Here is a 25534-nt window from a genome sequence, read left to right as displayed (position 1 = left end):
TATGTATATTAATCACCACACCGACAAAACGGTAGAATAAAATAATATTATGTATTAAAAAAAATTTTAGGGTAGCTCCCACATTACCCACATGTAAAGTGGGGATGAATTTTTTTTCATCTTCTACCCCATCGTGTGTAGTATCGTTGGATAGGTCTTTTAAAATCTGTTAACACGGACTACTACGGAACCCTACACTGCGCGTGGCACGACACGCACTTGGCCAATTTTTTCTCTTTTCATCGAATAGATCTGATCTAGTCTAAATTTATCAGTCTAATGGTGTAATAAATAGTGCCTATCCATTACAATAATGCATTGGTGGACGTAGTATGTACATGAATGAAGTAATGAAAAAAATAGTACCTGTATGTATTCTGTGCCTGTAATGAAATATCGCTTCGCATCAGTCCGCGTGAGGTCTCCATACTGTGCCCCGATTACGCTAATTTTTAACGTCTCCAATACAGACGCGCTTCTTCGATTCTGCGATACGGATTTGTCAAAACAGCTGACGTCCGGGCACGTTGAAGATGAAATTTTTTAGCGTAATCGGGGCCCTGGACATTTAACTTACCTTCACTCTAACAACCCACTCACAGGACAATTAATAGCGAAGACAATAATAGATTCTTATTGGTTAAGAATTTAATAAAAGGGTAAATAATATAATACACGTAACAATAACGTTTTATTGTCAAGCTCCTCATCAAAAAGGACATTACAATTTATTACTGAACAAGGCAAAGTATTGATTTTTTCTTACCTTTTACGTATTAAAATGAATTGTTAAGATAGTTTCCTAAATATATGACAAATTTTACTATTAGCGTATAGACATTACATTATTATTAACAATACTTATTTACAATTAAAAAGCACCTATTTGTCTTTGTAAACAAACATAAAATAGAAAATCATGTGTTTATTTTTAATAACTATCGATACTCATTTTTCTTACAAATCATTTTTAACTGAAGTAAGATAAAATGCATGACTGGGGACGAATTAATTTACCATTTAATTTTGACTCATTACCACTGTGAAGCCCAAGACAAAACACCGCGACCGTGACAAAACCAACAATGCTATGTAAATAAATACTTCTTACTCATATCCACTCGTAAAATTTTCGCAAACTTGTAAAGAGACTCGATTTTTAATCGTCATACCCAGATCCCTGTTGTTGTAATGGAGAAGTTTCCGATTTTTTTTTTATTTTAATAAAACTTGAAAATATAAGTAAAACTAATAATAATTGTAAAAGAATCATGAAAATATTTCTACAAATAAAGAAGTTACTGAGCCCCAAAGTTGCGCATAACAAATATTTCACGCCATTTGATCGGTGACGTCACGGCACTCATTCAGAGTACAAACAGTGAATCACCCCTGGTTCAGTCCGGATGACAGATCCAATTTTAAAAAATCTAGTAGTTTTTAATATTTCAGCCAGGGTCACTCAAGCGATTATTTCTTAGTAAAATTTAGTAATCTTTTTTGACAGGCCTTAAACAAAAAGAAGAAAAAGACTTGACATAAAGTGTCATTCTCAACAACGCGGCCAGGGGTTCTAGGCAATGTGGTTTAAACTTATACAGGTCACGGCTCCGCCTGTTTGAGTTCCGCGAAAATATGTAGGTAATTTAAATAATTAATTTCTCAGCCATTTTTTGACGGATTTAAAAAAAAACTTCACCGACTTTTTAGTTTTGGTCTTTATTTTAATCCCATTCAGTGAACTATAATGTTTTCAACATTACGAAACTTCTCCATTACGATACCTCACAGCAATGAAAGTCATAAATAGGTACTTATTACTCGTACCATGTCAACAGAAAATATTTTTAAATTATTCCTTTTTCCTACTTTTAAGAAACTAGAAGTCACTGTGGTGGTGACCGTGGAGATATCGTGGGCTCCTCGCAAGGGGAGTGTCTTTCTTCTTCTGCGTTGAATTTATACTCTCTCTCCTGCTGTGGATGTTCCGAGCTTGGAGGTGTTCCTCTGCCTTCGCCCCCTGTCTCGAGAGTGGATCCAGAAGGGTAGGGCATGCCTTCTGCACCGTAAGCTATTTCGCCTGTACCCACATACTCGGTTGGCTGGTAGCTGTAGCTGTTCAAGCTGGAACACAAAAATACATTTGAATTAAATTGTTTTTAGTAGTTTTAAATGGACTTATTGATTAGGCCTTTTACAAGATTATTTTAAGCATCTAAGTTTCTCTTAAAAGTTGTAGTACAGTTTCTTATCAACATTCATTCATTCATCATGAAAAGCATGATCAACAATGTTACCTATTCGGCCAGTAGGAAATATCTTCAATGGCGTGGTGAGCGTAAGGCGCGTACGCATGTTGGTAGTACGGGGAGTGGTGTTGACTCGGAGTTTCATACTGCAACGGGTACAGAGGAGCTGGCCCAGTCGCGGGTGCCGCTGTGCTTGTAGGCGGCGCTGGAGCGTATTCAAGAGGCGCAGGGTACGCGTGAGGAGGGGTGCGGTATGGTCCAGGAGAAACATTAGGCTGAGGCGAGCTGCTGCCTTGGGCCGAGCTCCAGTAGCCACTGCTGCCGGCCCAGGTGTAGCTACTACTGTTGGGTGCTGCAGCAGCTGTCCGCTCGGAACTGCTGTAGGTCGCTAAAAAGGAATAAATAAATTAGTAAACAGTTTAAAAAACTTCAAAATTACAAAGAGATTTACAGCTAAGCTGCATCCATTGTGACCTGGTTATTGGCTGTTAAAATACCAGCAGAGATTGTAAATAGGTAGTTAGGACTTATACTTTAAATAGCATAATTAAGAAACGCAGAAGTACATTCAGAACAGCTTTAGAGCCACCGATTCTGCTATAGCATTTGCAGTTTCGTTCGGTGCCAGTTGTTTCATTCATATTGTCAATCTCCAACATCTCTTTAAACTATTTCTTTCTGTTTTTTACGTAAGAATGAATGATCGACTGAGATGTTTGCTACTTACAGGGCGGAGATAAAGTCCTCGGCCGGGACGGCGGTCTCGGCGGGTACGGCGCCGGCCTCCGTGAAGCCGCGTTGCCGCTGCTGTACAGCGACTGCGATGCTACAAACCATCCACCGACTGTAATACGGACGATCCAAATATTCCAACAATTTCAAATAACAATAACACTAATTAAGCCTTTAAGATATCATTAATATTTTTTCATCATTATCATCATCATCATCTCAGCAGCAATAAGACGTCCACTACTGAACATAGGCCTCCCCCAATGCTTTCCATGTTCCAATATTTTGTTTTTGCTAATATCAAATTCTACTTACATTGCGGATATTGATGAGGCGATGAACTTTGTTGAGGGTAGTGTGTCCCAACAAAGTCCCTTTGATAATATCCCTCAGGCCTTTCCTTGGCATCCAAGAAGGCTTTTGCGAACGGATTGTATTTTATTTTCAGCGAAGTGACCTCCTCATTCTGGTAAGCAGTTACTGCGATGAACTGCGTCTCGGGGAATGGGTAGGTCATGATGCGTCTGAGATCTGTCCCAACTTTCACCAGGTGAACCCTCGGCTCGTATTTGTGTAGAGAGTTCAACATTATCTGAAATGAACAAAACATTGATTTATTTTTTCAGTCTCGGTGTAGAGAAAAGGTACAAATTCCGATATCAGCTTGGATGCCAATGCAGAGAAATAAAGATAACATATAGAAACAGTATGTCTATTGATCTAAAAGAAAAGATTACATAAAATATACACACATCATTTTCTAGCCCTAGTGCGAATCACAAGAGAAAGAAATTAATTTCTTCAAGTAGAAGTTCTCATAAAATATGTGTAATGTAAACATAGCGCAGAGACAATAATTATTACAAATGATAGTGCGTACAGGCACCCGCTAAACAGTTGGTAAAGCTACAGATTTCACACCGACCCGTCAACATATGGATCTGGATTCATCTGATGTTTGCTCTCATGTTCATTCGCACCAAATTCAACCGTGAGAACTGGCTTCTATGAAGTAGCGGTAGCATAGAAACTGTAGCAGTGTAGCACCTTCTCATCACAGGTTTCTATTATCGGAAATTAGTATTCTGTCAATACTGTGAACTGATTATTCAAACCACGTTAGAAAGAACGGTGTGAATATGGAGCAGCCCATTAATCATTTGGCTTGATTACGTAACGAAATGAAGATCATGTTCAAACAATTAACCTTTAACTATGGACGTCGGGTCTCTGAGGCCCACCCCCCTTTCAGATTTCTCGGTTTAAACACCTTCCCGCCACGTGTTGCTCTCGACCATCTCAGTAGCTTCAGTTTTAACTGTGTTTGGACCGAGGAGGCATAAAATTGTGTTTCCCGGCACTTATTACGTGAGTAATGTAATAACCATTCAAAAATTTTTCCGGGTCTGGGAGACCCGATGACTATAATTTCCATACAAACATACTTGTATGAATGTGACTTGTCAACTATATTTTTTTTATATTATATTATTATAATCTTAAGTAAATTGTTCTAGTTTAAGAATACATAATGGCAAAAAGTATCTGAGTACATCAACTATATAAGGTGTTATTTTTTGTACTGATCATACTTTACCAACGCATCTAATAAAATCATACAAATACAACCCAAGTGTTTTTAAAAAAAAATTCAGGCTAGTTTTCGAGTAAAACGACAAAGAATGTTTCGAAAAAAATAAAAAATAAATCATCCTTTGAGCGCGGTGAGTATTCGTTTGTACGCACTATCGTAGTAGCCGGCCGAGGGCAACGACCACTGCCACGTGCCGCGCCGCGTGAGTCGGCCATATTGATATCGCTGCCAGTCGCTCCGCGCCCACAGCCCGCGCCGAGCCGCCGATCGGCATGCGGGAGCGCAACAACATAAATAATCGTCCCAGTCCGTCCAATGCGCCCAAACGTATTGCAGTGTATGTGTGATTTATTACAATGCCGCGCTTGATCAATAACAAAACGCAGGTGAAATTATGTTTCGGGCACACTAACTGGCCGACGAGAAACATTGACGAGTCGAAAACCTTCATACCTTGCTTGTTTGGAGCCGCGCAGCGCTTCAGGGAGCGCAGCCGTATCCTGACTTGACGAGATTCCGTGCGCTTCGAGGACGAAGTTCTGGATTTCAATTTCAATCACCGGCACAGTGCTGGCGGTACCCAGATGCGAGCGCCGCAGACGGCGGCTTTTGCGTAAAAATACGGAATGCCTTATCAAGGAGTTGTTGCCAGAGGGCCACGACCGCGACCTAGTTCTATCGATGGTTATTGCGGAAGTCTACCTAGGTACATACCTACAGTGTGATTTGGACAGATGAGTGCTTGTTTACGCGAAAGGGACTTTTTCCGTAAAAAAGTTAGTGCGCGAATTGTGAATACAACATCCGACGTGGTGTCTAGTGAACAGCAAGCAAGTGTGCAGCCCGAAAGCATTACCTCAATTCGATCGTGGCTAGATTAGACAGTGCAAGACAGTGTTTACGTGAACATTCAACAAAGGCTTGACGTTCAAAATGTATTGTGATTAGTGTAATAATAACCTAGGAACTTTAAATAACAACATTCAAAATAGGTAAATGTGTGAATAAGTAAAATCAATGAATCTAAAGTGTGATGGCAAATCATAATTTAGGAATTAAAACCAGGAAAATTGATCAGTGAGTTTTTTTTACAACACCTATTCATATTCAATATTAGGGTGCATTTCCACTGAAGCGAAGCGAAGTAGTAATAGGTATGTACCTATCAATTTTTTATTACGTCTCTAAATAAATTGCGTAGGCATTACGAAACCGTAGATATTGAATTCCAATTTCTATCCTTTTTTAAATTTCTAGTTTAACGCGGATGATTCGCCTCGGTTCGTTGGAAAAGTCCCCCGCTATTACACTAATGAAAATACACTTATTTACCTACTTATGTAGCTAGATTTTGTTTCTCCCAGCGCGTAGTACCTATTAACATGACGTAACATCGTACATTACATACTCACGAGTGATAATTTTTGGTAACGTAGGTTTAGTGTAATCTAACCTTTATGTGTGTGAACGTTGAATGAATGCGCGCGGCCATTGTTCGTACTCGTATGAATGAAATGAGTAAAGAAAGAGAGAGAGGCAGTGAGTGAAGACAGGATGGTTGTAAAAATAATATCTTTTTTTTGTTAGGAAAAGTAAAAACAAAAACTAGCCTGAATTTTTTTTTAAAAACACTTGGGTTGTATTTGTATGATTTTATTAGATGCGTTGGTAAAGTATGATCAGTACAAAAAATAACACCTTATATTATTAGCCCAACTACGAGTATCTAAAGAACATTTCAGGAGTAAGGTATTACTTGTAGACGATTCTGCTTTTGAGTTTAGATGTCTTAGAATTCACCATTGCAGCAGATTCCGATTCTGAATGGTGTACATTTTGCCTACTAAAGCTCTCAAAGAAAGATAACACATGCCTGTAGAAATAACACTGGTCAACAGTGGTTTTGGTGCCAAGGAACTGTATATATTTTTTGATTAAGGACCTTATACTGGTTGCTTTAGTAGCAAATTTGTTGATTTCCTACGTGTGGTTTTCTAGATTTTGACGTGTATAGAAAAATACAAAATTTCACCAAAATCAGCGTTTATAATATTTTGAAGTGCTTAAAAACTTTCTTTTCCACGACTTTTGTGAATTAGGTGTAATGGAACTATCACGTTACATCCTCCAGCAGTAATCAGCCATCATATAGCTATCCCATCTGCCTTGGTACCTCTCTTCCAATGGTTTTTAGGTCTTGATAGCATCGCTCTCCCTGTTCTTAGCTATAGCATGCTATAGTGACCCAAGATTCTCTGGGAATTGGTCAAGATGACTGTGGAGATAGTGCCCTTTGATTTAAATTATTACATCCTGAGTTTTTAGGGCATGTCTCACAATTTCATAGTAGTTACTAGTCCTGTGATTTCGGAAAAAAAATTTAGTAATTTCAACGAACGAAGTCCACGTAAATCGTTCCAAACGTCCATCAAAGTTAAGAAATCAGTATCTTTTATTAATATTCTTATTTGTGGGCCATCAAAAATTTACTGCTTTAACCTTTTTTTATGCTCAAACCAGGATTTTTTTTTGTTTTTTCCTCACTTTTTCCACTCTGAACTTCATGTTATGGCTTCTTTGACCATTGAAACATTGCCTCAGTGTTCACAGCATATTATACAAACAATTTCGGGTATCCACGGCTTGAATACAACCACAATTTCCGACTTAAAGTAAGAAAAATAAGCACTTTTTATTAAAATTTTGTCTAAATTTTTGAAATTCTTAACTGTGTACACATCACAAATGTAACAAATTACATTTGGATCGTTGAGGCAACTTCTTGGCAATGCAGACATGATATTAAAATAAACGTTATAAAAATATACCGATAACATTACAAACTGTGCAACCAAAGTACCGATTAAAGCTAAAATTTAAAACTGAGGGTAGATCAAAAACTACACGTAGGAAAAAAAAAAGAAAAATATTTTTATTATAACTAATACACACCTAATAATAAACTATCAACAGAATCTCGGCACCATTTTAATTTTGATTTTTTGTTGACCAGTGTAATTTGTCTTTAGTGTTCTAGGCCACTGTGTATAATTTTAGTAACTTTAACCCTTGTCAAAATTTTTATTTTATGTCCTTCAGAAATTCTGTTCATGTTTTTATGTTACATGGTTATTAATTAGCAAAGAAAAAAATATTACTTTCATTTATTAATGATCGACTGTAATCAATGAGCCTATATGTGATGGCAAGTCAATTTACCCTGAAAAATGTCCAAGTTTTTAAATTTGCAAAAAAATAATTAAATGATGGTTAAAATTTGATTACATTTACTACTAAATCCTTTATTAATAGTTATTAGATATACAGTGTGTCCGGGCATGTAGTGATCAAACTTTAAGGGCGTAATCTATGGACAATTTTATCGATGAAAATACTTCAAATTTGGGGCCTGACCCATTTCTCGAAAAATTACATCGATTTAAGTTTTTAATTTTTAGTTTACACCTCTTCTTTAAAAAACAAGTGAAAGCGTGGGTAGCTTAACATTAATAGGCAAATATTTTATATCATGCGATAGCCAATAAAATTATCTATTAGTAGAAGAAGAAAGCAGACACAAGTTTCATACATTTTATGGGAGTAAGAATGGATTTAATTAGAAAAATACATTACTTTTTTCACTTCTTTTTCAGTTATTTTCCAACACAAGAAAAACCAGGTCGTTAAGGTATGTTTTATTTGCATTGTATTTTTAGTATTTGAGCTATTCTACAAAACGAATGTAAATTTATTAGTCTACGTCTATTAGTTTCGACGTAATTGTTGAACAAAGATACCCCTTCCCAGCTGTTTCCATAGTAATCGGAATAGGTTGTGTGATTCTTTCAGGCAGTGCATTTTCGCATGTCGCGTGCGCTATGGAAACCGCTGGGAAGGGGTACCTTTGTTCAATAATTACGTCAGAACTAATAGACGTAGACTAATAAATTTACATTCGTTTTGTAGAATAGCTCAAATACTAATAATACAATGCAAATAAAACATACCTTAACGACCTGGTTTTTCTTGTGTTGGAAAATAACTGAAAAAGAAGTGAAAAAAGTAATGTATTTTTCTAATTAAATCCATTCTTACTCCCATAAAAAGTATGAAACTTGTGTCTGCTTTCTTCTTCTACTAATAGATAATTTTATTGGCTATCGCATGATATAAAATATTTGCCTATTAATGTTAAGCTACCCACGCTTTCACTTGTTTTTTAAAGAAGAGGTGTATACTAAAAATTAAAAACTTAAATCGATGTAATTTTTCGAGAAATGGGTCAGGCCCCAAATTTGAAGTATTTTCATCGATAAAATTGTCCATAGATTACGCCCTTAAAGTTTGATCACTACATGCCCGGACACACTGTATATCAACTCTTTAATAAATTCAAATTGATTCAGATATGAAAATAAGAAGATTGTTAGATAGGGGTCTGTGAGACCCGACGTCCATGGGAGTGTGATTATTTTTTCACGTCCATAGTTAAAGGTTAAGTATGGTATATTTTCAGTTCCTATGTCATTATTTGATGAGTGACTTTTTTCGAAACATTATATGAATCAGACCGCATTCAAACATTAAAATTAATGACGTGTTCTTACCTGTCCATTCCCATTAGTTTTATTAGTGAGTTTGACTTTGGCGAATGATATGGGCTCCTTCATCCAATGTGCGCCAAAGTTAGGGCTCTCTGGATGAATGTATATTGCATTAGAAGGCGGCACTTCGGCTTTACCTCCAGGTATCTATAAAAATATATAGTATAACATTCATTAAATTCTTATTAGATTATAACAAATACCAACTCTGCCTAATCTTAGTATTTATGACTAGTTTAGCACATAGGTATTAAGTAGGTATTTTGAAAACCAACATTGTAAACACATAAATAGGCGGTTGACTCGTAAGGTGCGTCGTCATTCATTAAAGCTATTTCTTAGAATGGCCCCATTTAGTGCAAATCTGATTCAAAAATAATTTAGATATGAGTTACGAGTATACTGTACTCAGGGCTTCGTACTCATTTTAGATTCTACATCGATTAACCACACTAAGCTTTGAGTTATAGAGAAATTAATGTACAAAGTCCTTATCCTACTTCTAATTTTTTCTTCCTAATGTTCTGAATCTTACTTTTCATAAAATGTAAAATACCTACCCATTCGCCGTTTACATATTTCCACCGATGTGAATCTACTTGAACAAATTCTAGCAATACTGTGTACATGGCCGTTGGGTCCAATCCGCTTGCGGTCACCTTCACTACTGGAAACATTCGCCTGAAACAATAAAAACGTGTTTTCTAGATAAGTTTATACTGAGGAACCAATACGTTTTAAAAAATTCCTTTCAGTTGTAAAATCTACTGCGCTGGTAGAAAGCACAGTTCAATAAAAAATTTAGTATTAGAGCTTTTAAAGCTCTACAATAACCCGTGTCGATGTGCTCTATCTCCATCTTTCTCTCTCTTTGGGAAATAAATTCTTATGAATTTTATTGGATTTATTTTATTTAGTTACTTAAAAACGTAAATATTTTACAATACAGAAATAACTACACTACACTTGTTACAGAAATCCTCCTGGTTCAGGAGCAATAGCTCAGCTTGTATGAATTTCTGTTCTGCCTAAAATATGGGAATCTCGTTATTCTTGCCTGCAAGTAAGTGTTATTTTATTGGAGTTTTAACTTTATGACTACAATAAAGCATGATTCATAAGTGCACCGATGACGAGTTGTGCATAAAAGACAATGATACAAATAAGCCTTGTCAGACCATGCTGCATGTGTCAGGGTAGAGCAGTACGTCGTATCATTTAGCCACCCTGCGTTAATGAGTGGAGCCTACAGTGTTAATAGCTGAAAACTAGCCGCCCGTCAGCGGCTGTTAGCACTGGGCTGTGGCCAGGCCTTCCACACCGGCCGTACCCTCATTTAAACCGATTCGTGCCTTTGCAATTTTTCACGAAAAATAAAAAAGCAATTTCCAAGTCAGAAAACCGTTTGGGGTGAACGTCAACATTAAATCTCCGGAAATATCTTAGGGTTAAGTGCCTATATCAAGCGAAAGTGTAAGGACAACGAAACCTCGAGACTGGCATGAACGACACATTAGATAAGGATTCTATGGTTTTAGCCAAACCATAGTAATATTCAATAATTATTATGAAAACTATCCTAAGAAAATACCTTCGATTATAGGCGAGAAATACAAGAAATAATAAACAATAATAATAAAATACGAGAAATAATAGTAATATACATACACACCACGCCTTGTACTATTATTTCAATCTTACTGAGGAAAGTAAGGACAGTTGCTTTCTATTATTTTTAACCGACTTCTTTTAAAATTGTTTCGCACGCATGTTTGAAGCGAGTCACAGGCAACCGTTATTTCCGGATTCGCGGAAAACTCATCACACGTACGAGTAGGTTACACACATGGTGGGTAAAGATAGTGCCACTAGTGGTCTAAATTGAATAAAATATTTTTGATTTTGATTTCAGGGATAACGGATTATGGTGTAAGAATCAAATCCGTTCAGTACTTTCGGAGACTAGGTATTCAATGTAATCGTACAAACAAATATCGATTGTTCTCTTTTCTCTTCGTTTATACCCACAAGAACGGCTGTAAGCTGTGTAATTCTAATGGCAGAACAAAGTTGTCTGAAATTGCTTGGAGGAAAAACCTTTTACAGCATAATACCTAACTAAAGTAAAATTACCAATTATTATTCTGAATAATCTGCCAATAATAATAAATTACAAGTTAAAAGTGCTTAAGTTTTATTAAGATAATTTGCCTTGTCCTAGTAAACTTCATAAAGATTAATTTTATGGTAATCACGATCAATATAACACCTACGACTTTTGTAAAATTAAATGATTGAATCATTCATAAATTACGTACATGATAATGAATAACTATGTATTTTTTTATACTGAAGATTCTATTGTAATGTCTATTACAGTAAAATTGTTATTCCCAAATATTTTATAAAAATTACCTAAAGTCATAGTGCCTATTTTTGTCTTAAGTCTTTTAGGATAGATTTTGGTAGTTTAAAAAAGCCTGCAGAAATTTTTTCCAAGTATTTTACTAGGAAAATCTGTAAAGGCTCAGTCAGTCAAACAGAGATCTTTCTCAACAACAATAATAATTCTTCAACTTAACCTACCTACTTGGTTTCATAAAATAGGAATGCAGGTGTGCTCATTCTGTTACAATGTATTTTATTATCTTTTATATTAAAGTTATGTTTGCTTCGTTAATATTTTATTGCAAATAATTTTACTACCAACTAGATGCTTTGTCCGTGATTTCGCCTACAGATACATAGGTATTATGTTTTTTTACCGCAAATGACGATCCTCTTTTACTTGTTGGGCAAGTAAATAGATTAATTACATATTTACTATTTTCAAGCAATCCCAACTATAACATAATAATAAAGGTAACGGTTTTTGTAACCAAGGCACAATCCTTGGATTTATGGTTACTGAAAGCTTCGTGCAATATTCATCAGATTTTTTGCCATTTTCTTTAGTAGGTAAGTTATTAAATAAGTAACATAAACTTTTAAAGTCTGAGACTAAATATACTACTTTGTTTGATAATACTTTGATAGAAAAAATTCATTCGTCCGTACGGATGATGGAAATTACTGCAGTACGAATTAGAACCCGTATGCTCTATATGGCTCTATGACTCGTAAAGAATAGAGATTAAAATTATTTTATTTAATTTAAACTAAGATTTAGCACTTACTCGTGTGCTTGTATGTGAAGTTTTGAAATCTGATCCTTATCCTCCAACAACAACAACTGGTTACTTACTCGTACTTGAAACTTACGTTTTTTTTAATGACAATTTCTTGTGTCGTCCCAACACATTATCTACTAGTAAAGAACATTTTAATAGAAGTAGGTACGAGTAACACTATTTTCTATACTTATTCTCTCATTATCTCCCGTTCTTGGTGATTCTGGCCCACATCTTCTTGTCCGTCCAGGTCACATTATGCACAACTAAATAGATAGTTGTCAGATGTGTATAGTCTATAATAATTATTTCCTCACCTCCCATTCTTGGTGACTATCATCTCGTTGGTGAGGGTCTGGAACCTGACCCACAGCTCCCTGTCATCCAGTGCGACGGAGACCTCACGCTCGCGGCCGCCGCGCGCGCCGCCGCCGCCCACCGTCGGCTCTACCGCGCTAAGGATGTGCGATGCCGCCATCCTGAAGCAAGAGGAAAATTGTAAGTATAGTGCTAGTTTTATAGCGTGATTCGTGCACCAAGCGCTAAGATGCTCGCTACGATATAATTTTATCGAGGTATTTTATAGATTTTATACGACTAAAGTACCTTAAATCTTCAGTGATATTTAAAACTCGTGCGCATCATACCCTGGCTGATTGTGAGATACCTTACGATTTGATTAATATACATAAATAACTTTTTAAACTGCATTTATGCTATTCTGTGTTACAGCTATCTCGTCATTTCTAAATATCTAGAGAAGAAAGCTCTACCTAGTAATATTACTTACGAAAAATAAGGTAAACTTAGGAACATTATTTTGGTCTGGTTGCTAGCACAAATAAATACCATATCTTTACATCAGAACAAAAGGATCTTTGACTAGAATTCTTGTAACGCAAAAGACCAAATAAAAGAGCTTGAAAGCTTTCAAGCATCTTCAAACAAATAAAATGTGTGTTCATGCAATAAAAACTGACGTTTTTTAAGTTTTCCAGGAACTTTGCTTGTGATATTACAGTACCGACCTCTGCGTAATGTGTATTTTTAAAATCAAATGAAGGGGACAAAATACACAAGGCCACCGATGCCTACCGAACTATAATTTTAAGCAAACATAGTTCAATGTGTTACGAAACACAATCTCTACTAACCAAACGGAAAGCATCACGAAATCTGAATGCAAATAAGCCAGATATTTTATTGTGAGTTTGTCCAAGGCACGATCTTCGAGTCAGTGTTTATTGTGCCTATTATCGCTGGCTACGTAGGTTCAACGTCCCAATACCTTAACTATCTTCTATCAGAAACGTGCCCCTTTTTCTTATAATTTATATAAAATGAAAAATATTAACAGTGCAAATTTTCAGGCGTTTTGTTACAAAATCGTAAGCTTATTTCGTAGACATCTGCCTGCATGCATAAATTTTACAAATCAAAAAATATTCGCTGAAAAGTAAGAAATATTCTATTCCTGAAAAGACCTTTTTGTCTGTCAAGCTGGTAATACATACCTAGTCACCTCATGGAGGTTTATAATAACTCTACTATTTTCTTTGTGATAGGTACATCACTTTAATGTTATGATGATGCCTCATGTTGCTGAAAATTGCATGTATTTTATGATGGAAACTAGATAGGCAAGTATAATCTCCGTTGTTGATTAGTTTCTATAAAATGTATCTTTCAAGTCTCTTATGGTAATTGTTTTGTACAAAAACTTTAAAGTAGCCAGCATAATAGGCTACAGCGATGTGTTCAAAGGTACGAGGACACATTAAATGCGGATACTTTATTGAATATTGTTATTTATTGTTGAGAGGATGGTACTTGTAATTCGCTTTATGTTCGACTCAGAGAATGACTATGAAGGTCCCTATCGTATTCCAACAACATTTTAGTTTAAACAAGAAAGCATCCAACATGTATGTATAAAAGCAAAGTAATTACAGCGCTGGCCCACTCGTCCGCAACGTCATTATTCATCGTTTTACGACTCCATGAGGTATAAATATTAAACTTAAGTCGTATAGATGAATTGCGAACATTTTCTTTTTAATAGCGAGGTTAAATATGATGTGCGAGTGTGGGCCCCGGTTTCAGATCTAACTTGGCATCGATTGAGGCTCGCTACAAAATAAACGAAGCGTGCCAGCCGACACATTGTAAATAGTTCTTGCCTTTTAATTATGCGCCGGTAATGGCGTCCTTTATCTATCGCCGCGCGGTAACCCTTGTGATGAGCAAGGTTCACTTGAGGTAACTCAAATCGATCCCTGGTCGAGGAATGTCGCTTAATCGCTGTGCAGTGCCGACGTTTTACAGATCCCTATAAAATATCAAAGATAACAACAAGTGCCTCTGACGACTGCCACGAATGGGACCCGGGTGATTGGAGGTTTATGACGTTCGCTTGATAAATGTAAGCATTATGTCTACCGAGCCAGCGCATGGCTGGGCATATTGGACAATTCCCGCGCGCGCGGCCGATGCGAGCCGAGAGGTGCTAATGATCAGATGCAAGACCGACCAACCCGATATTGAAACCATTGAAACAATACAACCAGTGTTGTCTTTTCCAATTTCAAAGTTTGCGGAATGGCTGCGTAATGAAGGCCAAGAAGGCTATGCAAATGGAACGATGCCGAAAACTCAAGTAAGTATTTTTAATGGTCTTGCGTCATCGTTGTTTCAAACTTGAATTTTCATTATCACTTGGCATGTATTCAACGTCAGCCTTGATATGTTAATCAAACAATAGACTAAAAACAAATAACGCTGGACGATCTATAAGATTCGGCCTCTCGTAAAAATTGATATTCCAGCCACTATTTATTCTGATTACCTACTTACATCGATTAACTTGGAAACTTCGCGGAAAACTACACGAATATGTATCATTTGCAAAGCCCACACAATTATATTTTTACTAGGAGCTACGAACGAACGAACCAACGACGCAGCTTCGGGATCTTTTATCTTTTCTACGTCTCTACTGTCGCGAAACTCTCAAGTTGCTTTTGTTTCAATTTTTCATAAAATTCAGAAACTACTTAGGTTTGAGCAATTTACAACCTTGAACTACCTTTTATACATATCTACCATGGATCCATCTCTATTCATTAGGTACTGGCCACTTCTCTCACTTAAGAATATCCGAATGAAAGTTTCCCTAAATCGTGTGACTAATTCATAGTCAAATTACGAATTATAGTACTATTTCACAAGATGGTATTGTCTAAAAAAATAATTCCAAAGGCAATTAACTCCTGTCGGCTTTTGATAGATTTTATAAATCGACTAGGTGGCAAGGGTTTTAATATCAATGTAAATATTCAAATTCGGAAGCTGATAACCGCAATCAAAGTTCTTTGGGGCTACATTTCAATTAAATTTTATTCCTCAATTCTGTGGTTGTCATAAAACTTTAAAGTTCGACGAGTAAAGCCCATTGAGAAACTCCGAATTGATATTAATTCAAATAACTTGGGTTAAAAAGTCAGGGTTTTATGTGAGCTGTAAAAGTTTATTGTAGGGCTTTGTGGCGAACCGGACGCGGCCGATGCGCACTCGGCGCGGAACCTGCGCCGGCGACGCTTTGTCCGAACACTCACTAATCCCTTGTAGTTATTGTGGGTCGCTGTACCATATTGCATATTGCCTAGATTATTGGTAAACACTTATTTACATGGATCCATAGAAAAATGCTTTTGCGATGACGTCATCCCACAGTCACGCCTCTAATAAAGGTTGAGCATGTCATCAGGTACACAGCACATCAAGTTGGTAATAGGAGGTTTATGCAGTTGTATTATGTATGATTTTGTATCAAAATGTACTTATTAAATTACTTATGTCGTGCTATCAATAATAACTATTTCATAACGTCCAGTTAAGACAAAGTTATTGAATAAGTTTATAAAAGTAGACTACATACCAAGTTTTAAATTCAAATTAATTATGCTGTTCGTACCTATACACGTATGGTATAAACCTCAGATCATAGAAGGGAAGTATAAACCTATAATGATGACCGTTTAATAACACATTGCCTCATCAACAAATCAACATTAATTAATTAATTTAAACCTACTTTGCTACATAAATATTGACCGCATATTCATGAACATTTCAAATTAATACTTAGTAAAGAAGTTTCAAGACTTCCGGCATCTAAAAAGTTCTGTGGTAGCTTAATTTCCTAGACTTTTCTTATTCTTTCTAGTCCAGTCATTTGGTAGTTTTATATTTTATATACCTGGAAAGTTTTCCGGGAGTCATGAAAATTGTTATTTATAGTTAGGTATATACAGGGTGGAAACGATAAGTGATCTCACTCGATTATTTCTAAACTATACAAGATATTTAAAAACTGATTACTGATCCTGAAAGTGCTTCACGAGCTCTTTCAAACGATATCAGTAATAGGTTACACAATTAACTGGATCTATCCGAAAATTCAATGTTTTCAGCCTCCATACTAAATGTATGCCACTATGCCAGCCACATAATATTAGAAGTGTTAATTTTTTTATTTTAAATAATAAACACTTAAAATTAACTCGTATTGCATTCTTATTTAAAATTATTCATGGAAAACATTGGTTTTAAGCTTTACTTGCTATAATATTATCGAGACATGAGTGCCATGACTGTGGCAGTACTAAATGTATGGAAGCTGGAAACATTGAATTTTCGGATAGATCCAGTTTATTTTAGAACTTATTATTGGTACCGTTGGATAAAGCTTGTGAAGCACTTTCAGGATCAGTAACCAGTTTTTGGATATCTTGTATAGTTTTTAATAAACTGTGGTTTTACTAAATGTATGGAGACTGGAAACATTGAATTTTCAGATAGATCCAGTTTATTTTGTAAACTATTATTGATACCGTTGGATAGAGCTCGTGAAGCACTTTCAGGATCAGTAACCATTTATTGGATATCTTGTATAGTTTAGAAATAATCGAGTGAGATCACTTATCGTTTCCACCCTGTATAGATTTCGATGTGCTCTTTACGAATTTCAACTTTGCGACCTCGTATGGTTGCCGCTCGCGCCGCCATATTGGAGAAATGCTGCCTAATAGCAGTTTTTCTTAAATGTTTCCTTTTGGATTAATTTTATGACAAAACCTGCTTAGTACCAAATGACTGATTAATATCCTACTGTATTTACACCTATCCAATAATTTTACTTGCTTTGCCTTAAACTTTGTATTACATATACATTGAAATAAAGGAAAAACCATGCACCTGAAACAATAATGTCACTGTGCATATTAATTAATACGATTAACTACTTAGGTAGTTAGTCACCCGCTTCAGTACAGCCGCAGCCGACTTAATTAAAGAATGAGGATTTCTTCACATGTTCGGTATAGTCGCGCCTACGTGTGATACATTTATTTTATTTTACTGCGGCACTGCGCGTGCGATTCGCTGACCACCTGGCCAAAGCTATTTTTAATTTAAGTCCAATCAAAAATTATTGCCACAATTCGTATCTACCTAATAATACTAACTTTTACCTGCCCAGCCAATTTTATTTAGATTGTAAATTCTCTTTGTAGGTATTATGCTATTTAACATCCAGTAGGTTTCTATTTAGTTTTAAGTGAAAAAGTAACTGACTGACAAAGTCCGTCTATCGTCATAGATCGTCATTAACTTTCGTGATTAATCAATCTTTTTTAATTAATCTAGAACTTTACCACTTATAGTAATTGAATAAAGTCTAGCTCGTAGTTGTCTAAAATATTTAAAAAAAATGTATTTTGCTTAATCTTCTTCAGACAGATAGAAGGATAACCATGTTTTGATATAATTGAATGAAAATTTAACCTGAAAAAATACTTTGCACATTTTACGACATTTTTAAACTACGAGTTATCATACATTTTTTACTAATTTATTGCCGAACTCGGGTCACTGCCATTTGCGATGAATGCGAAGTTTAAAGTAATAAAATTCATATGGGCTACAATTTTTCGTGAATTCAAAGTCCGCGATTAAACTAAACGACATTTTAAATTTTATCCAAAGTGGATTAGTTTAGTAAGACAGTTTTCAGGCATAAATTAATTTTCTTCAGTCATTAATTTACTTTCTTCGGTTTCTTCTTTGGACAACGCAATTAATAAAATTGTATTATAACAGCCAATATCAATACGGTCTTTAACATTTTTTAATCGTAGAATTTAAGGGTCGTAAGTTTTTTCTACAAAACAATATAGTCGCATTACGTTTGCCTTATGTTTTATTTGCTTAAGTTTTAAATAAATAATGTAAAAAGGAAACAATTAACATAGGCTTTTTGTGTGAATATGTATTTATTTACAATGCAATTTTATTTCAGCCGTGTGTAACAATCCGCGCCACTGACGTAAGCCGCGGGTGTGTAATTTATCCAAGACTTTTTTGAAATCTTCAGTGGCAGATTGGTAAATGTCGAAAGCTCATAGGGGAAGGGGGGGCATGATGGGGTATCTAAGCAAAATAATAAAAATACAGCTTAATCAATATGTTTATTGGCCTCATTAATTTATGGCACGTTACGTCATTAATCTAACTATGATTTGGTACAGTCTTTGGAGAATCAACCTATCACATTTTTTAATAATTAATAATTAATAGGAACATTATGAAAAACCATCTTGCCCCATACTATGGGGTATGATGGGGTAACGGAATTATGGCATGATGTGACAAGCTAGTCCTCACAAAACAAACAAATATGTATTTCTTCCGGATCTTCATCGTCCACGCCAGCACAAGCGTTGTGACTTGTGAGCCCAACGTCCACAGAGCTGGCAGCCTACCCAAGGTTCTGATGATGTCAAAAAATTGTTGTTTACATCATTGCAATATAAGCATATGGCATCTTCATCGTTGCTCTTGTGTTGTTTGGCTGAGGGTTTGGTCTTTTGTTTGTTTTTATGATTCTTTTTGAGGCGAGGATTATACCCCATCATACCCCACACCCAATACCCCATCTTGCCTCATAAGGTCGCTCTGAACAAAAAAATAAAAAACGAATAAAATGTTTGATGGATTCCTGCAAACAACACACTATATCAAAATAAACAACATTAGTAACCGAAGATCAAAAAGACATAAATGGGGTGATCATAATTACCTTACAATGTTGACGTTTAACCTACCAAAAATTAGATCGACTAAACACTAAAACAGTTTTTCGTTTGTGGACACAAGACGCGTGCACTCCAGCTCACAGTTTCTCTCACACTAACCGTCGGTTGAATGAGGCTTCCTATTGGCTTAATGTTTTACATTCACAAACGTCTATTTTCGTCTATGTGTGCGGTACCCCGTCTTACCTCGCTACCCCATCATGCCCCCCCTTCCCCTACTGCTGCAAAAATTTCGCATTCGGCTCTAATGTTAGCACTAAGTTGTCTACAGTCTAAACTACTGCACTCTGAAGATAAGAATAATGAATTTTCTCTCCATAATGAGCCTTTGGCTCTGTTTGACTCATGCCCGAAAACGTCAATTTTTTTTCATAATAATAATATCTTCATATCACCAGATCATCTTTTATAGATGTAAAGGTTGGTTGCAAACGCAAAGTAAGCTTTTTACCTAAAGCTCAATAAACTTTTTGATCATCATGAACCAACATTTCCTTCAATTCATAACAATTTGGTTTTTCTTTACTCTTGCTGTTTTTTAATGTTCTAAAAGCGTCTTTTCCACTTTTACTACGCAGCTCTCAAAAACGCACCGCATTATGCATCAAACAAATCGCTAATAGGCCAGTAGAATAAGACATGAAAAGTAAATTTCAGGTTTGATTTATTATTTCGTATAATGTCCTTAACATACATGTACTAAGCCATTGGGATAAGTAGAAATTACTAAATTACCTGCTGTGTGGACGAAGTTATAATGTACCTAACAATTATAATGTTACCTAAACATAACAGTAAGATATGCAAGTTATCATCTGACAATCTAATTTTTTAAACTAAGTAATCTATCAAGGGTTCTGTACCTCTAGTAGGAAAAACTTTCGAGTTCGTTTCGTTGCGTATTCAGTGTCATCGAAAAATTTTGTATGAAAAATTAAACAGCGCCCCCTATATTATAGCCGCCCTAGGGGGCGCTGTTCAATTTTTCATACAAAATTTTTCGATGACACTTTGAATACGCAACGAAACGAACTCGAAAGTTTTTCCTACTAGAGGTACAGTTGTAAGTAGTATCAATGAAACAAGTTTAACCAAGAAATGCGGTGTATAATGGGTTTACCTATAGCATAATTTCTTATGATGGTGAAAATATTGAGTGCAAAAGACCTAAAATTATGTGTCTCTATTTCGCGGTACTTGTGTATGTTCACTTAAATTAATTTTAATCAATTTGTCTTACGTTTTATGACGCCAATCTTAAATCTTAAAGGTAGGCCAATATTAACTTAAAGGTTTGGCTGGCCTCGTTTTATCAAATTTAAATACCAGCTCAGTCATTTACGGTTTAACAAAGTGTACATGTTCATTTTATTTCAACTAACTTTTATGGTCGTAAACTTTGGCTTGTTGTTGTTTGTTCGTTGAAAGAGAACAACATTGTACCGACTGAAAGCTAAGCTAGTTTTATGATATTACACCATAAGAGTATTTCTGCATTAACGGCCCACAATATTTGTATTAAGAGTTGGTTGTAAGTTATCATAATTACTCATTATTCGATATCTAGGTAAGTGTGTATAGGCTTTAAGGCGAGAGTGAATAGGCACTTACAGGGCAGGTATGTACCATCCTAGACTGTATTCTCACTTACATGAACATCAGGTGCGATTGCAGTTGCAACTTCTTCTTTGTTCTGCATAAAAAATATCAGCGCTATGGTTTGTTAATAGGATTTTAATATACCACTTAAGTTTTCTTTTTTAAACCTTATCTTCGTAATCGTAATCCTACAATTTATATTCATTTTAGTTTTGTACTTGATCAAACAAAAAGGGTAGACAGATTCTATTGCTCAAATGCAACAACTTTTCCCAAGAGACCGAAGTTCAAATATCGTACTATCCTATCCTACCAATATTATAAAGGCGATAGTTTGTATAGATGTCTGGATGTAACTCTTTTATGCAAAAACTACTGAACGGTTTTTGTTGAAACTTTGCAGTTATAATACTAATTGTTTATAACCCAGTTGACAAGTATGTCTACCTCGGACAAACGATCCAGCTAGGTAGGTCCAATTTCGAGAAGGAGGTCAATCGTCGAATCCAACTCGGCTGGGCAGCGTTCGGGAAGCTACGCAACATCTTTTCGTCCAAAATACCCCAGTGCCTGAAGACGAAAGTCTACAACCAATGTGTGTTACCTGTGATGACTTATGGCTCGGAAACGTGGCCCCTCACTATAGGCCTTATACAGAAGCTCAAAGTTGCACAGCGTGCTATGGAGAGGGCTATGCTCGGTGTTTCTTTAGGTGCAGTCCTGTTGTCCCCCCTGCTTGGCCCCCCTGGGGGAGCCAACAGGATTTCGAAATCCTGTTGTCCCCCCTGGCTAGGGGAGACAACAGGACTAGATTTTCAATCAATGATTTGAGGACTGTTGTCCCCCCTGGCAAACATTATTTAAAAGCCATGTATTTTTATAACATAATTTGTGAAATACTGAAGTACTTGACTGAATACCAAATTCCCAAAATGAGTGAATACCTAAACGTTTGTTAAATAATAATTACCATTTTGATAACGAAAAAAATAAGGTTGGTGCCGGTACTTACACCTACAAACTTGAAATTTGGCAGGTAGGTTCCTTATAGGGTGTAGACATCTGCCAAGAACGAATTTTATTTATCTATTTATTTAAGGATAGGAAATAATACGAAACATTTAATAGGATTTTACGAAATTCCACACATATGGGGGTAAAACGGAGTCCACGCGTACGTAGGTACGAAGATGCGGGCGGCCGCTAGTTGAATGATGAATCACTGAGCAATTAATTTGTTGAATATTATGACTAATTTAAAATTATGCAGTTTTAGCGTCCTACCTACTAATATTACAAATGGGAGTATGGAATAGTACCTATAGATGTTTGATACTCTTTCACGTAAAAACTACCTACTACACGGATTTTAGTCAACTTTACATATACAAGAATATTAAGAATGAATTTAGATAAGAAGACAATATTTTTTATACATGAGAATAAAAAATATTGTCAAGCATTATACTTAGCTTTTGCCCACGGCTTTTTCCGCATAAAATTTTGTCTGTCACAGAAAAAAAATATAGAGCGCATTCCTGTTTAAAAAACCGGGACCCGGCACTCAAAACTATCTCTTTACCAAATATCAAAATTGGTTCAATGGTTTATGCGTGAATTCGTAACAGACAGACAGATAAAGTACTGTCGCATTTACTCGTATAATATTATTTAGTAGGGATAATTTATAATGATCTGTTAAAAGCATGTAAAGCAGATTTTGGAATAGTCAGAAATATTACCGGTACCAACAACTTATATTTCTTTCGTTAACAAGATGTTAACTATTATTTGACATACGTTTAGGTATTTAGTTTGTCAATATAGCATTTAGTCAGGTAGGTACTCCAGTACTTCTTAAATGTTACAAAAATATATGGCTTCTAAATACCCAATGTTTGTCAGGGGGGACAACAGTCCTCAAATCATTGATTGAAAATCTAGTCCTGTTGTCTCCCCTAGCCAGGGGGGACAACAGGATTTCGAAATCCTGTTGGCTCCCCCAGGGGGGCCAAGCAGGGGGGACAACAGGACTGCACCGTTTCTTTACGAGATCGAATCAGAAATGAGGAGATCCGTAAACGAACTAAAGTCGCTGACATAGCCCGACGGATCAGCAAGCTGAAGTGGCAGTGGGCAGGGCACATAGTAGGTACGCAGAACTGACGGCCGATGGGGCAGCAAGGTTCTGGAATGGAGGCCACGTACCGGAAAACGCAGCGTGGGACGTCCACCCACAAGGTGGACCGACGACCTGATAAAGGTAGCGGGAAGGCGCTGGAGGCAGGCCGCTACCAACCGTGCGATGTGGAAGTCATTGGGGGAGGCCTATGTTCAGCAGTGGACGTCCTGTGGCTGAAATGATGATAACCCAGATTAACATAATAGGCTATAATTTATGCCGATTTGTGACACTAAATTTCATGCGGGTGAAGCCGCGGGCAAAAGCTGGTTTAAAATAAAGTTTTCAATTCCATACAAATTATCAAATAAGTTATTTAGGGGATGTAATTTTTTTTGAGAATTTGATTTGCCAACTTCGTCCATTGATCCTGTAGGAAAAGTGGTTGCATGTTGCATTAGAACAGTAGAATAAACCCTTTTTGTTTCAATAAACTTTTACACCTTTTTAGAGTTCCGTTCCCAAAGAGTAAGAAGACTCCAATGTATGTTTGTCTGTCACCAGGCTGTGAGGCTATAGGTATCTCATGGACGTGATAGCTAGATGTGCAAGCTAGTGTGAAATTAAGCATATCCCTAGAACTGGAACTTACTTAAATATCCTTAAAACTTTAATAGGATCTGGATGAAAATCTTACAAAAGATAAGTAGGGATCTGTAGTGTCTATGCACAAAGGTAGGTAGGTAGGTAGGTAAAGCTAGGTACATTTTATAGTTCACGATAATCTAAGTAAACTATGTTTACTATGTTTGAACGAAATAAACATTTTTTCTCTCTTTCTTTCTAAACCTTTAAAATAATAATAACATAACATGCATGGAAGATGTATCAGCAATTAGTCTCATTATACCTACAAAATATAATACAAAAGTAGTTAAAAATTAAATAACATTAACAATACCTAAGACAAATAAGTACTAGGATTTGTAATTATATGTACTATAGTTTTGACATCTAGAGCACATGAGATGTGTGATTCAGAACTGCTGCAGGGAACTGTATGGACATAATATAGTGAAAAAAATATTTTCTATTCTACAAAACTTACCTATCTTCAGGATTCGATTTGTCCACAATTTTATCCACTTTCACAAACACATTTAACAATCTAAAGTATTTAATTCACTGCACGTTTCTCACTGTCGTGTTATAAAACTTGTTACAAACAGTTCATGTTTGATTAATTATTATGAGTCAATAAAGTTAATGGCCAAATATTATCTGAAATTGGGCACCCCTGTTTGTCACATCACAAATCAGTGCTTGCGTGCCAACTCCGTGAGCAACTACCGCAAACTCGACCGCACTACACTTCATTAGCATGTATACAAAATAACATACTTACTACCTCCTTCTCCTCATTCACTAAATTCAGTCTTAAATTTTGTTCATAAGAATCACATTTCATTGGTGATTCAAAGCAGGTCCTATAGTAAAGATAACGGAAAATCGATCTTATGAAGACTGCTCTAAAGCCTTCTTGAGAACGGGTGGTTTGAATACGTTAGTCAACCGAAGCCCCGCCTCTACCATATTGACAAATAAACTGATTGGTAGCAGACGGCACGCTCTGTCGACGGACTCCTGCGCAGCTTTTTGAGGCGTTTCTTTTAGAAATGCTCTTGATTTCTTCTACTTTTTTATAGATCTGACTAGGTACTTTTTATAGTTCTTTACTTGTAACTGTTTTTGGTTTATTAGATTTTGCACAACATTTTTTGAAGGACTTAATATATTTTTTTATTTTAATTGATATGACTTTGAAAGATATTATTTGTAACAAATAATAAATAACTATTTAACTATCTGTTTTTGCATGTAAATATCCTTTCTATGTCATAATTTTGTCTTAAAAAGATATCGAAAAATATTTAGAATAGGCACCCAAAAATTGTCCCTCGTAACGCAGCTACTTTCCATACAAAAGACATCTACGCGTTACGTTTTTTGTCGTAGCAAATATAAAATAAAAATTAATTATGTAGTACATCGGTACAGTTTTCTGGTTATGCTGCATGTTTTAATTTGGTGCATTAGTAATAGAATGTTACATATTACAATCTAGAAATTATTTCAACTCCTATTTTATAATATTATTTGTTGTTAGGGGGTTGGAGATGCAAACTTATGGAATGTTAGAGTATTCTTAAAGATAACACATATCTTTAACCTTTATTTCCTATCAAGTTACGCGAGGTAAGAATAAAACTACGATTATTCATCGAAAGAAACTTTACATAAGTTTTAAAA

At 35.9% G+C, this 25534-nt stretch overlaps 1 protein-coding gene across 1 annotated transcript; it reads right to left on the bottom strand.

Moving 5' to 3' along the window:
• Positions 1-664: 664 nt before the first annotated feature.
• On the bottom strand, positions 665-24563 carry LOC135071077 (T-related protein). Its single transcript, XM_063964828.1, has 8 exons — positions 24333-24563; positions 12667-12828; positions 9740-9860; positions 9183-9326; positions 3297-3573; positions 2977-3093; positions 2298-2637; positions 665-2124 (listed from the first exon to the last, which is right to left on the bottom strand). Exons 2-8 carry the CDS (start codon positions 12825-12827, stop codon positions 1887-1889), a joined length of 1398 nt encoding a protein of 465 aa, XP_063820898.1. The 5' UTR covers position 12828; positions 24333-24563; the 3' UTR covers positions 665-1886.
• Between the last annotated feature and the right edge of the window lie 971 nt (positions 24564-25534).

Source organism: Ostrinia nubilalis, chromosome 4 (assembly GCF_963855985.1).
Source record: "Ostrinia nubilalis chromosome 4, ilOstNubi1.1, whole genome shotgun sequence".
NCBI classification, from domain to species: Eukaryota; Metazoa; Arthropoda; class Insecta; order Lepidoptera; family Crambidae; genus Ostrinia; species Ostrinia nubilalis.
Note: the sequence above shows the minus strand (reverse complement) of the source record. Positions and strands in the feature narration are given on the sequence as shown.

Excerpts from the sequence above, each read along its gene's own strand:
- LOC135071077 (XM_063964828.1), bottom strand. The coding sequence starts at position 12,827 with ATGGCGGCATCGCACATCCTTAGCGCGGTAGAGCCGACGGTGGGCGGC. Across the intron at positions 9,861-12,666 it reads ATAGTCACCAAGAATGGGAG|GCGAATGTTTCCAGTAGTGA; the intron begins GTGAGGAAATAA and ends TTATTGTTTCAG. Across the intron at positions 9,327-9,739 it reads AATATGTAAACGGCGAATGG|ATACCTGGAGGTAAAGCCGA; the intron begins GTAGGTATTTTA and ends ATATTTTTATAG.